This window comes from Galleria mellonella, unplaced genomic scaffold (genome assembly GCF_026898425.1).
Source record: "Galleria mellonella isolate WM207_F2 unplaced genomic scaffold, CSIRO_AGI_GalMel_v1 utg83, whole genome shotgun sequence".
NCBI classification, from domain to species: domain Eukaryota; kingdom Metazoa; phylum Arthropoda; class Insecta; order Lepidoptera; family Pyralidae; genus Galleria; species Galleria mellonella.
Window position 1 is genome coordinate 419,395 of NW_026442162.1, and position 14,854 is coordinate 434,248.

General features: G+C 32.5%; 1 protein-coding gene across 7 annotated transcripts in view; it reads right to left on the reverse strand.

Moving 5' to 3' along the window:
- Nucleotides 1-849: 849 nt before the first annotated feature.
- Nucleotides 850-14,854, reverse strand: part of LOC113516739 (protein ultraspiracle homolog) — a 58,459-nt gene continuing 44,454 nt past the window's right edge. For all 7 annotated transcript variants that reach the window (XM_026901205.3, XM_052901859.1, XM_026901202.3 and 4 more), the window contains 6 exons: nt 14,151-14,289; nt 8,100-8,242; nt 6,611-6,686; nt 4,485-4,634; nt 3,951-4,000; nt 850-3,132 (listed from right to left, as the gene is read on the reverse strand). In XM_026901205.3, the coding sequence (XP_026757006.2) occupies nt 2,911-3,132; nt 3,951-4,000; nt 4,485-4,634; nt 6,611-6,686; nt 8,100-8,242; nt 14,151-14,289 (780 nt within the window). In that variant the 3' untranslated portion in view covers nt 850-2,910. The remainder of the gene's footprint in view (nt 3,133-3,950; nt 4,001-4,484; nt 4,635-6,610; nt 6,687-8,099; nt 8,243-14,150; nt 14,290-14,854) is intronic.

The window sequence follows — 14,854 nt, forward strand, 5'->3', positions numbered from 1 at the left end:
AGTCTCTATTACTAACAATCCCTTTCCCCCTAATGTAGGCCAGTTAATAGACTACAAGTCCATGGAAAAAAAAACCTATGAAATGAACCAACGTGAAAAACACTTAGAAGGCTGCTACTATATCAGAAAACTCTGAGCACTATATGCCGTCATTTCTGAGCGGTACAGGTGACTACGTGAATAAATGGAATTTCCCAGGTACGAGTGATGACGGCTTTTTTTTATAGTTTATAGATGATTAAAAATAAATATCGAGAAACCTAGTGCCGTCCTAAAGTTGTGGTGCCGGAAGTCAGTGCAAATTTTTAATACGTCGATAATTGAAGTAGCAGTATAGGTCATTTATTACTGTACGGCATTTGTGTAATTTCTTTTGTTTACATATACAGATACTTTACCCATGAACACCTTACACATTTCCAGCGCAGGTGTCGAAAGCCAAGGGTCGCCCTTATCTCTGATTAGCGTATAGGTGATGATGATATAGAAAAACATAAAATTAAATGATCTTATGATAACCAATCGTGATGACTTCATCAGGAATTAAGTTTCTAAAAATTGTTTTCAGGAGGGATCGGAGGGAACAGACAGACTTGTATTGCTAGTAATGGGGCAAGTAGTTCCCGTTGTTCACAGACCCTTTTCCCCCTTATTATCTATACCTGTAACATAGATGCCATATAATATTATCTGTTTATTTTTATACTTGAGGTTTTTAAGACTTAACAAGGAAGGAAACAGTCTTGATATTATCATGAAAAGCTTGAAAAAAGGTTTCTGTATTTATAATTGTAGATAATAACTGTCTTAACATTTTTTATAGAATGTAATGTACACAATGATACAAAGTTTTGTGATGATAATCATTTTAATTACCATTCATCTTAAAGCTATGTCTATACAAAAAATATAACTTAAATTTAGTCAGATAATTAGTGAACATCATAATATATCATCTCACAACCGCTGCAACACCATCATCATAAATTCAAAACCCATCCATATAATAATATCATTGTTCAACATTTTCCTTCAATACAACAGAAACAGTGGTTACCAATATCAACAAAATAGAATGTAGTGATAACTTCACTATTTATTCATAAATACTTAGATGTAAATCTTTTAATTTATTATACTAACCATATTACCTCGATAAGAGAAGTTCTATTATATTGAGCTCCCTATTTATATCCACTTTTATAAAGAAAATTGCAAAATAGAATTATATGTTATACAAAACATATTTTACCATATAATATTTTGGATTATGTTTTATTCTTCAAGACTACCTATAATTTTGTAATTCAATTATTAAGATCTATATTTTTATTAATACTGGTTATTTTTAATAAATATCTGCAGAAATGCGTGTTGAGTCAAAAAATAAAAATTATACTGGCCTAATTACAATAATAATGACCATGATATTGTTACTCGACACTGTGTAGGCCATCATTAACAATTGTCCCACCACTCCGTTGGTGAGGTGTGTATATATTAATTAATGAATATACGTAAATATTAGATTTATATTGTACATAAGGGTATATTTACAGCTTTTATATAACTTATACTATAGAGAAAATAATATTATTTTCCATTCAAGATTATTTATGCATATTTGATATGCAACTGCATAATTTTAATGCATGTAAAGCACCAACAGTATGTCAATAAAAGGCTATAGCATAGACAACACATTTAACATCGGAGATCGGTGAATTACTTTGTTCGATTGCTTCCTGGGAGCTCCATGCAGCGATTACACTTTACAATTCGCGCATATTTCGATGCCTGATACAGTAATTAGTTAACATCCTCCCCCTTGCTTCACATTTCTAGCTTATACAACGTACGCACATTTTTAATTCACGATTTTACGTCGCTAAATCATGATGTAGCATTAAAGCTGTAAAATCACTGATCGCTGATGGTAAAAACATTGTATGTGCTGCGCTTTAAGTAAAATAATTAGAGACAGTGTAAACTATGGAAATGTTCTTTTAGAATTTAACTTTTTAAACAACAAATTTGTTTATAGTTCACTGGGATCGGACATTTTATTATATATAATAAACATGTGTTTTTTAAAGATTTGGTAAAAGTTAACATTACGCGTATATTCTAAGTAGTATAATAATTCACTATAGATAAAACTACATGACAAATAGAATTCTCTAATAAACGAACGACTAATTACATTAATATTAACACTAAGTAATAATAAAAGAGGCGGCCCCATTTACATTATCTAACTCTGAAGATCGTTCTTATAACGTAGTTCGCGACGCGCGCCCGCCGCGTTGCCTACTCCACTACTACACGTACAACAGCGTGAATATACTCGAAACATAGATAGCGCTCCTCCAGAGCACGTATTGTCTTCATAATCATTATTCACAGTCGAATCAGGGGCTTGTAACTAGTCGACGTTCAGTGATAACGGCACGGATTGCGACGGTCATGTCGAGCGCTACATAATATCACATTACGCGAGGCCATCTCTTCGATCTAATCCCGGAAAACTATTAATGTTTTGTTCTTGAAGATATTACGTCTATAAACTGGAGACATTTTGTCCTATTTAATTTCTATATAATAATATACACTGAGTTGAAAGATAAGTATTGATGAAGAAACAGTAATGAGACGTGTTGTCACATCACCTTCAAGGTCGACGGGTTCAACCTACTACGACGTCAATGAATTACATTAAAGGCCAGATGTTTCTTATTTGTAATTTGCACAATTTACCATCATGCAATAAAATTTAAAATCGTGACATGATAAATCATAGAGTAATCATTGAATCTAAAATATTCTCTGTTCAGCCGTTACTGCCAGTGTTTGTAAAACTTCGTTCTCCCGGTGGTGATATCAGACGTAGTGGTGGCGTTAAACCCCAGCCTACAGTATGGAGTTGGCGTCGATGGGCGGCGCGTGATTGCGCAAAGCGTCTCGTATGTATCCGCTGATGCTGCTGTCAGCTACCAGGTGGAAGAAGAAAAGATGCTCGAAGCTCTTGAGCGAGATGGAACGCAGCGCCGGCAACCGCAACAGCAGCGATGCGAAGCGGCCCTCCTCAGTCCCGCGCGACCGTCGGCAGTACTCGTCCAAGCACGAGAACATCTGAAACGAGATATAATATAGATAAGTTCCACATAATTACAGAGTTGTGGACAGAAATCCAAGGTAGCTACTATGAATTCTGTCCGAAGTTTTAGAGGTAAACAGAAAATTCTTAAGTCACAAATAGTTTAAAAATGGTACAATTTATTAAAATTCTTAGCGTTATATCACTCTCTGTCTACAGAATTAACTTGTTTCATTGTACGCGAGAAGTTTGGGTCGTAAAATTCGGAATTTCATTTCTTTGTTTACGCCCACCTGGGCCTAACTTGAATACCTATTCCAGTTAAATTAGAGAACGAACTTTTACAGAAAACTCTTTGAGCCAATGTCAAAAGCCAAAGGGACAATAATAATCAATACTGTCATAGTGAAGAAATAAATGAAAAATTATATGTATAATAAATCAAATACTGGCAGTTTGGACGGTCCGCCAATACCCTTAGGATTATGTTAGAGCTTGCCCAGACCCAATGCATCAGAGATGCACTGTTTTTGCAACTACTAGCAACCCACAAGGGGAAGCTTATGTTCACCAGTGGTCAGTTAAAGGTTGATATGAATCAAATAGATAGATTTTATTCCCATACTGGTATAATATTCTGTCACAATTATTAAATCCACAAAATCTTTATTATTAACGATGAAATACTTAGAGAAATAATCTAGATTTAAAATGAAGGTTCGTAAGGACTATTTAATAGGGTCACATACATTAAGATTGCAGGAGTGGTTGTGTAAAAAAAAATATTTAGTCAAATTCACGATTATCATTTGAACATCAACTATCATTTTCTCAAGTACCTAATCAATCTTACCTTCTCTCTTAAAACTTCTACTTCTTGTCGATTTTTCAATCCTTTCACATCTGGAAATTATAAAAAAAAAAAATAGTTCACATCTAAATAAATACTGGTGTTATCAAAATGACATAATAGACCAAATATGTAATAAATTCATTCTCATCTATCACCCTTCACTGATGCTCCGCAAGCGTATCCCGTTAGCGCAGGCGGGGTTACCATACCATTTTCACCCATAAAAAAAATGTAATAATGTCTTAAAAATTGTTAAATAAACTTTGACATAAGTTATAATGTATATAATAAGCAGCAAGCTTCTAGATGCAATTATTCATTGAGAAAATAATTTAGAACCAAATAATTTGGTAGTTATATTTTGTGTAATAATGCCTATAAATTTAAATGTTGTATTTATACATTTATTTGCTTTGTTCATATGACAGCGATATAAATTTTGCATGCCGGATTTTGATAATTATGGAAGTAGTTGGACAAGGCTTCTGCCCAATAGTGGGGCAGGACATACTATGACAAACTAGCTGTACCGACCTGGGTTGAGCAGGATGATGGCTTTGAGCGCGACGTACTCTGAGTGGTCCATGCGTAGTGAGCGCATTTTGAGCGACAACTCGGACAGAACGCGGTCGAAGATCTGCCCCACACCAGCCTGCAACGCCGAATTGCGGTGCAGCGTCATACCTGGAACGCAATAGAAATTTCATTTTAAAATTTTATTCAACTATATAATTATTAGAATAATTACGCCATAAAATACGCAGACGATATACAACGGCCGTTTTTTTCTAAATGTAATTCGTCATATACCTATTTTAGTATCGTATAAACTGTTTATCTGTACGTCTATTTCTTTACAATACTAGTTTTCCCTCGCGACTGCGACCGCGCAACAAGGGTTTGTTTATTAACCGGGATCAAGAAAAGAAGCCTATATCGTTTTTAATATCAAGTAATATGTGTATACTCAATTTCAAAGACAATTGGTTAAGCTACTTTCACGAAATATTTAGTAAGTCTTTATTGATAGCATATTAATAAGTCCAGACAGAAAACTTGCGGTGTGAGATAAACAAATTCAAATCAACTTTGTATAGATTCTTTAGTTAAATATATTCAGCTTAATAACAGCATGGCATGTATCATTGCACATATGTATAGATTATAAGTGTACAAATCTTTCAAATCCAAAGTATTACTGTAGTCTATTTATTGTATAACTAGTATTGTAGTTTTTATAAATGTTCATCCTAATAGTTATATATATTATGAATAAGCGTGTCGTGGCGACCTTTAATTGAGGCAGCATTTTATAATGTAACCTTATTATAATGTGTTTTAAGTAGATATAAATGTATGCTTTGTTGGTTGTCCTTAAATAAATAAATAATCAAATAAAGTGAATGTAAGCTCCAATTATTATACACAGTACACATTTGAGACACATTCAAGGCTTAGAGAAAAATATGGTTATATTCATTTTGTGACAACCCTAATCATCGCCTACATGTCACGTCAGGGACATGGCGTGATACCAAAATAAAAGGCGTTAAATTACTGTGTCATTTTATATGAATATGCACACAAAATGCTTATTTATATACAGTATAATTTAGAAGATTATTGTGGACGCGACGTATGGAGTTACCATAGATGTTACAGTAAAAAAACAAGTGCCAACGAGCAATAATAATGTACGTGGTACATGGGTACGCGAAACACAAAGGGAATTATTGTCAACAACGAAAAATTATTGATCCTAATCTTACATGTGCACAGATTTTCTATCAGGTCATTAATTTTATTCAACTTTGAGTGGCAAACAAACTGATGGCTCACTTGATGGTAATTGGCAGGCGTCGCCTATAAACATGCACTACACAATATATGGCCCATGCAGATAGATTTCATAATCACTCACCATCAGGCGATTATGGAGTCAATGTGTCGTGCCATTATAAAAAAAAAAATACATCACAGAATACAGAATGATGCCTATAGTACTTTATAGCCATTGATATTCCTGACAACTATGTCCCATCCTTCAAATCGAAATAAACACAACCGCTTGGCAGATGAAACATAGAAACACGATGGAAATAGAGGTACTCATGTAGACAATGATTCTAAGGCGTCATTTCTCTAAACCTATGTATGAAATTATATTTCAATTTGATATCACATCGTCATCATCATTTCGGACATTATCAGTCTACTGTTGAACATAGGCCTCCCCCATAAACTACCATAAAGAACGGTCTTGAGCCACCTGCAATGCACTCGAGGTCGTAACTCCATCTAGATGGAGAGAAGGGGGGGGGGGGAGTCATACTACAATGCGTTTGCTCGTACGGGGTCGCCACTCGAGAACTTTTCTTCCCCATCGTTTGTCGATTGTTCGAGCTATATGAGCAGCCCATTAGGACTGATATCACAGCGAAGTCTTTAAGAATCAATATAAATTACATTTCTAATACATTTTTGAGTCAAAATTATAAATTATGTTGATGGTCCATAAAACAGTAATTTTGCAAAACTATCAAATGAAAATGTCAGTCTAAGAGATGAGTTTAGAGAAATGGCGCCATGGAATCGACCCCAATGGCTCTCTGGTATATTATTTCGTTATCACGAAAGTAGTATAGTAGTACAGAACATACCTGGCATGAGGCACATCAGCTGAGGCGGCGATGTATTTCTCGAACCGTCCATGTTGTCTCGTTCGTCGTTTAAATACTGAAACAGGCATAGTACAACATTTTTATTTTTATTTATTTGTTAAACAAAAAATTTCTTATTACATTTAGTATATACATATACATAACATACAAATCAACAAAGTTTCCACAAGTATATAGAAAAATTTTTTTATACGACATAGAATGGCAAACAAGCTGACGGTCCACCTGATGGAAAGTGGTAACCGTCGCCTATAGACATGAACAGTATCATGGACATAACAGAGTATACTGATTCGATATTTAACATAAAATAAACAGAAATACCAAATTACTCATTCAACAATAAAAAGTAAGACAATATGGCAGAGATAAGGGAATCAAGTAACTGCAAATACATAATTAGGTGTACATAACTTCTCTAAGACATTTCCTGTAGGTAAGAATCTTACAGTTTAATAGATTTATACTAGTAAATTTAATATTATAATTATTGCAAGATCTGAATAAAAAATATATTTGAGTAAATTATATAAATAACATCAATTGAACGAATACCTTTTGTGTGGTCTACTAATTATTTAGTACACATAAAACTGTGTTTAGTTTGGGAATAGATGGATGGCGGTACGTAATACGTCCAAAACGACAATGTTTTATAATTTTTATCTTACTACATAAATCAATTATTAATGATTTAGTTATATTTGCAGAACACGTAGGCATTGTCCTTGCATGAACACGTACCTATAATAAATATTGTATCATTGTTGTAATGGCTCCATCGATCATAAAAAAAAGACAATACAAGTACCTATCCTAAAAAATTGCAACAGGCTACGGAATATTTTATAAGTCGGTCCTTACGACAGTTAAAATAATTATTGGTATCACTACAGACATTACATTAATATAAATAAACCTAGTTTTCATCTCAAGACGATAAGGATCACCAAAGAAAATAATACTATATCAGTGCAAGAAAAGATAAAGTCGAAATAAAATTTCATAACAATCTCTCTCTTGGCCAGCATGATATTTTTAGGCTATATCCTCTTTATATAGAGAAAGTCATAGTCAACAGTATGCTTAAATAATTCTTTCAATAATCCCTATATACCATCACTTTAGCTTTAATAATAACTAGGTTTTGTCCCCGAGTTTATACGTGTAGTCGTTGGAAATAGGAAAACCAATGAAATAATAATAATAAATAATAACGAGGTGTGGTTACTTTAACTAGCCTCTATAAAAAAATAATAAACTATTTTTAGATGTAGTATCAAACTAAAATCCAGACTTCAAGCTTGGGAAAAGCGCATCAAATTTGGTGCAAGTTTTTGCGTGATACCAGAACAAACATACAGACTGACAAAAATTCTAAAAAATATTACTATTAAGACCTTACGTATTAATTTTTCGTAAATATCCATTTACCTACAGATATTGTTCAGTTACAAAAACGACTTACTTCCATAGACCGCCAGGCGATCGCAAACAATAGCAGCTCGTTCCAGGAGGCCTTGATCAGTACCACCTGATCTTCCAGCTCCAACTGACTAAAATGGGGAATGTCGCGCGCCCACACCACCAGTGCCGCGATTTGTTTATTGCCTGCAATTTAATAAATACGTAATTACGATCATACATAAATTAAATATTTACTAATAACAAATGTGAAAGTGGGTTGATTTGTTTGTGGCCTCTTAGCGTTTTACCGACTATAACAATTAGCATATAATTAGATATAACTATGTTTATATAATAATATATGTGGTATATAAAAAAGATAAACGCAAATTTTTATCTCGATCAATCAACGAAGTCACGTAAAAAAACTAGTGTAATAATATTGTACCTATATATTCTATTATATTAGTAATTTCCTTTAAAAAATATGCTATTATTGTGAGCAGTAGCGTAACTAGTATCATCTGATGTTAATGGTAAATTTATCGGATGGAGCCATCTTAAAAAGATTGATATTATAATTTCATTAATGACCAGAGGGTTCCTCAAGCCGAAGACCTTCGCATTTCGCCCGCTCTGCCACCCTACTTTTGTTACGTCACTGATTGTGAGACAGAGTATCTTATATATTCACGCGGGCAAAGACGCGGGAAACAGTTTATGTGCAATAAATCACAAGATAAGACATTTTACCACGTTATATCTATTTAAAGTAAACAAGCAGCATATTTATCAGTAAACATTTATATTAATAAATTTAAAATAAATAATCGTCTATACAGACATACATATATACATATATGTGTCGATATACATAAGATTAACTAGTGAACGGTGATCTCAACCAAACAAAACATCAACAGTAGGCAATATTCATCATATACCCAATATACCTACCACACATTCCTTACTGGGGAATAATCGGCAAATGGCAATCCAGTGAGCATTCCGCATACTAAACATGTTTTAAAAACTGTTTTTGTTTGGTCTCGGCTGCCAAAGTAGTAAATAACACTATTATCTTAGGCTATTAAACGAACAATGTTTGTATACGTGTTCTGTTTTGAGGTCTCGAAACGACTCCCAGCGATTTCTGGAATGTTGCATACGAATAAACGTAGTGGAAGGTTTAGAGGCATTTTTCCCAAATAGATTCTTTTCTGTTCTAAATTATACAAAAAACTAGAAGAAGTATGAAAAATTTTGATCTTTAAAAAAGAACTAGCTAAATACGTGCATAAGGAAAAAACACGAGCAGAGCTTATGATTAAAAGATTAGACATCAAAATTGATGAAGATATCTACTGTATAAAAGAGATATAAAAATATTGTGAAATTGATAACCACTTTATTTTGAGTCAGTTACAAATAAAATAACCAACTGACTGAATTAGAGGTACAATCCAAAAACATAATTACTTACTGCAGTAAATTGTATCAAAAATATGTATATGTATACTTCAGAACTTTCAGATATTATTACGATAGCCGCCAAATGGCCAACATCTAGAGTCTCAGCTCTGAATACCCAAATCCAAATAGAAGAAAATAGTGAGTGAAGACGTAAAACGTGTAAGAAAGTTGACCACTTTCTCCTATTTATTTACTTAAATACTATACTTTACTTAAATGTGTACTGCATTATAAATCAGTATTATTAAAATGTTTAATAATATATCTATCAATAAATATACAGAAATAGGTTTTTAAAAAATATAATTATATACTTTATGTTATTTAAAGCTTACAAATTTTCAAGCCAAACAGCGTTCGAAATTTACAACATACAATTCTAGTATAGCTCTATTCATTAAGTACATAATATTATCGTGGAATTTAATTAAAAGCTTTCAAGTCTGGAAACAAACAATATTAACAAACAGAAAGCAATCGACTCCCAGACAATAGCAATAATTATAAACTGCTACTGTAAATTTGATCTTAGCTTTGTTTTTTATAATATAAACTTTTATTGAATCGTATCTAATGGTTTGCTTATTTCGACACTATCTATAAAACTTATTCCGTAAATACCAAAATTACGAATACAGGTATGGGGGTACATCACTGACAACATATTAAATGTATTAAAGAGGAATAACATTTTATAAAACACAATGAATGGATTATGTATGGTTCATATACTGTAAATGCACAAATGAAGTACGCTAATGATATAAGAGTACACAGCCGCGATATGCAGTTTTATTAGATGAACTGATTTTTTTATTAATGTTATACTCGTAATGTGAATTAGACAAAAATGCTGATCGAATAATATGTACAACTGTAAACCGTACTCATTACATGTAAAATAAACGTCTCACGTTCGTTTCTTGTACCACATATAACTGTGGAATAGTTTCTATATTTAAAATTATATATCGAAAGGAGCAATTAAGCATACGACCCGTCTCATGATATTTAGCTACCGCAACCCATAAACTGTTTAAGCACTAAAGTCGTTACTCACAACCAACTGGGGTTGATCACCTACGACGCCAGGTCAGGAGGGCACCCTACTTGAAATTATAATATCTATTTGTTTATTAAAAATAACGCTACAGAAAATCTAGCTAGGGGCGCCGGCTAACTAGAGGTGTACACGTGGGAGTCCTTTTTCATTTTCTTATTACTTTACGTTATAATTAAGCCTAAGTCGCTGTACTATTAGTTATGAATTTATATAAATATTTGTGTGAAAATTGAACACCTCTTAATTATAGAAAAGTCGATGCCTTCTAGACGACGACGTCATAAGCTAACCAGTCTTTAATTATGTATACATAATTATGTAGGTAAATAAAATTTATATACATGTAACTGTGACCAAGATTTCTCTCTATGGAATTTTTATCCTTATAACACCGTAATAGAGTTGTAAGCAAGAAAATTTGGTACGAATGGACTTGAGATCGTATGTGTAATTGAATCAATGCGGCAATAACATATAAAGTAGCGAATCAATTCGGTTTGAGCTTCGTTACAAATTGGCCAAACAACTATGTCTTTGGTTGCGTGTAAATACAATTTATATAATATTATGACATAAATTCCGGTACTCAATAGATTTGATAATAGGTCCAATAACTGAAATTTTGTAACATTTAACTACCTCAATAGTGTATTGCGGATTTAATCTCGACAGTGCAGACTTTTTTATTATTATGAGTAGCTCTGTTTAGTTTAGTCTAAGCTGTTTCGCTGGGTTTTAACAGATCATTCACTGAATAAATGATTTTCAGACAGGATAAGTCTTTTGTTTACCATTGATATCTAATTAAATGTTTTTTCCTAAAAATATTTATAAAAATAATAATGATTACTACAATTTTTTTTTTGGATTAATCATTAAATTTGATAATACGTCAAGCATGAATCTCAAGTAGCAATTCAAATTAATACATTTATTAAGGACCTTTTGTATATTATCCGTCAATGTTTAAAAACATTGCAAACTCGATTTTTGAAAATCATAAATATTGCATCAAGTGTTTCCAATTTTGTAGTGATGACTTGTTATGTACCATTGTTCTTGGTTACCACGGCACAGCTAATTTTATGTAGGGGTCAATACAAAGACGCTGTTATTTGAGTAACATATTATAGCTCGCGTCGTCTCACCTCTAGTGTATTATGATTCTTTGTTCATTAAAATTATTAAGATTTCATAAGAGGGAATTTTTCATTTTTACCAGAGGGAAACTTTGTACAAAGTCGTTAGCTTGGGCACCTCTGTCCCATTCATGTTTCTGCCGTGAAGCAGTTGCGTTTGCATGACTGTGTTTCAGTTTGAAGGGTGGGATATGGCAGTGAATGTACAGGGTACAGAGGAATAACACTTGAGTCCTTAAGAATGGCAACGCATGGGGGGTTTTATGGGCGAAACAGTATACTCTGTTATGCCCATGGTACTACTTATGTCTATAGGCTACGGTTACCACTTTTCATCAGGGCGGCCGTCAGGTTGTTTACCATTCTAAATTGCATAAAAAAAAAAATATACAAAATAATTAAGCTTTTTTAAAAAAAACTAATGTTGATAATAATGAAAAAGCTATATGTCCATTTTTTTAATTAGTAAAACAATTTTAATTTTCTAGTATATTTTTTAAATAAGAGTTAATAGTCAGAAATAAAGCATATTTATATAAACATGCATTTTAATGCAATTCCCAAGTAGGGTAGACGATAAGCAGACCACCGGTCGTAAAACTAAAAGCCAAAACCTTGGATAATATTGATAAAAGCATTATGTCGACTCCAAAATTTCTATAATTAGAATAAAGGCAGAAAGATGATGATAATGCATTTTAATACAATTATTAATATCTTCAATAACAAATATTAAAAGTTCCAAGAAAATTAAATTATTTAAACTGATTAAATAGTTGATTAATCGGGATAAATCCTTATGCCCTTCTCCATCAACAATACGTGTATTCCAAACTTCATAATGAGAGCTTGAATATTCTTAAATAGCCAAGAATTAGTAAACAAATTAATTTTATATTATTTATATTACCAGGGATCGAATTTTAATACACCTTCTTTTATCGTAGGTATCGTAAGAGGCGATTAAGTGAATTAATGGTCGAGGGATGGGCAGCAGCGTCCCTCTTAAAACATTACTAAAGGCTAACTGAGGTTATCAAACCGCCTGCTAAGTGAAAACTACTAACAAAACCCACTTTATGGGGGAGACATATGTTGCAGTGAACAGTTAGGGACTGAAATGATGATGACGATGATAAACTTTAATAAATCAAGATACGTACAGTGAATACGACATACAGACGTTTTTTTTTAATGGGTGATTCAAAATTATTTGTAATTTTTCGACATATTTTGAAAATGTTCAGTTTCACTAGTAGAACAATCCCTTCAAAGGATGCTAACGGATAAAATATTTCGATTTCCCTCTGTAGAGAGATTAAAAATAACTACGAATTAATAAGTCAATTATGAATATTAATGACTACTTGTTAATCTACGAATTTAAGAGATAATAAATTACAAATCCAGCTTGTTCATACTGGTGGGTATATAACCATTAATTAAAACTAGTATATTTTTAACCGTAAGACGTAGTAGAACACACACGCCAACTACTATGGAGTAAGTATAAACATCGCGCTATCGAAATAGATAAACGTCAAAAATCTTCGCTCGCAATGACAACAAGCTACTATTATCAGTCTCATTGAATTACAAAATAGTTACTTGTTATCTTTTCATTCTTATATTATCTAATTATAAATTTGATTATAACATTGCACAGTCCCGGCAATATTTTCAATTCACCTCAATAAAAGGAGATTCTCTCAATTCGGTTATTTCTTATGTTTGCAAATCGGTTGTTATTACCTTAAAACTCCGTCAGTTCTAAACCGATTTGAAAAATTCTATATTTATCTGACAGAATATACATACAGATTGGTTCCATGAAAATTTTATCATAATCGGTATTTATTAGTAGTAGTTTAGATTTTAGATTAAAATAACTGGTTTTATAAAAAGTTTTTTATTTTTGTAAAACACAATCTTAAAATGTAGTGTTCTAATATTTTTTATGCAACCTGCTATTATATTACTTAAATAGGAAAATAAAATGTATTCAATAATTGTATAATTTTCGTACTTTTTAATTTTCCAATATAGCGGACATGGAGCTTATGACTTTTTGTATTATGATATGAATATTAACATAGAATATGTTTCTTCATATATTTTGCTGGTGTTTTTGTTGAATCGGGACGATAAATCATGCCGTGCCGTGCCGTTAATATTAGAAAGTAACGCTTAAGTTGTAAACATCGATACAATTTGGCATCCATGGTGAGTTATTTCAAATACAGTACACAAATATGAAATATTTCTATTTCTAAAACTTGTAAAAAAAATTTGTTTTTTGTGTATATTATTCACCCTTACCAACTGTGAATAGATTTTCATATTTTTTTTACTGTCTCTTTAAATGTGCGTTTTACTTCTATCATTAAACTACACTGTTATAACTTCTTGATAGTTACTACGAATATTATACACTTACCTATCTGACACAAGCTGGAGACAGGCGCTTTGAACTTGGCCGGCACGTTGCTGTCGGGGCTCACGCGGAGAAATTGGAACTCCTCGGTAGTGTCTGCCACCAGAGCTTCCATTTCTAATAGCCGTTCAATTGACAATTCCTGTATAATAAACATAAAGGTATATTAATAAAGATTCTTTAATTCAAGAAACAGGTGTATAGGAAAATTTACTAATGTCATAAATTGAAAGTAAATTTGTTTGTTTGTTACTTCTTGGCGCTTAAACGGCTCAATCAATCGTCACATGACATTCGCACTATTTGGTTATTTTTTATCCCGGTCACGCGGACAAAATCGTGGAATAGGACTTGTAGGTTATATTTATACTCTATTTAAATGAAACTAAAAAAATAATAAAAAATAATGTATAAGAAAAATATTTTGTTTTATTCTTAAACAACTTAGCTGTGTGGTCCCGGCATAGAAAAGGCAAGTTTTGTAAGAGGCGATTGAGGGTTGTCAATCCGCCTTCCAAGTGTAGCAACTACTTGCAAAACTTATGGGGAAAGCTTATATTTTGCAGTGGACAATGAAGATATTATATGATGTTTCTTAAACAAACTATTTACTTCGTCCGCATAATATTATGTTACTAACTAGTTGTATATCAAAGGTAACTAACTACCTGCATTGATTAAGATATAAAATATCCTAACAGCTAATC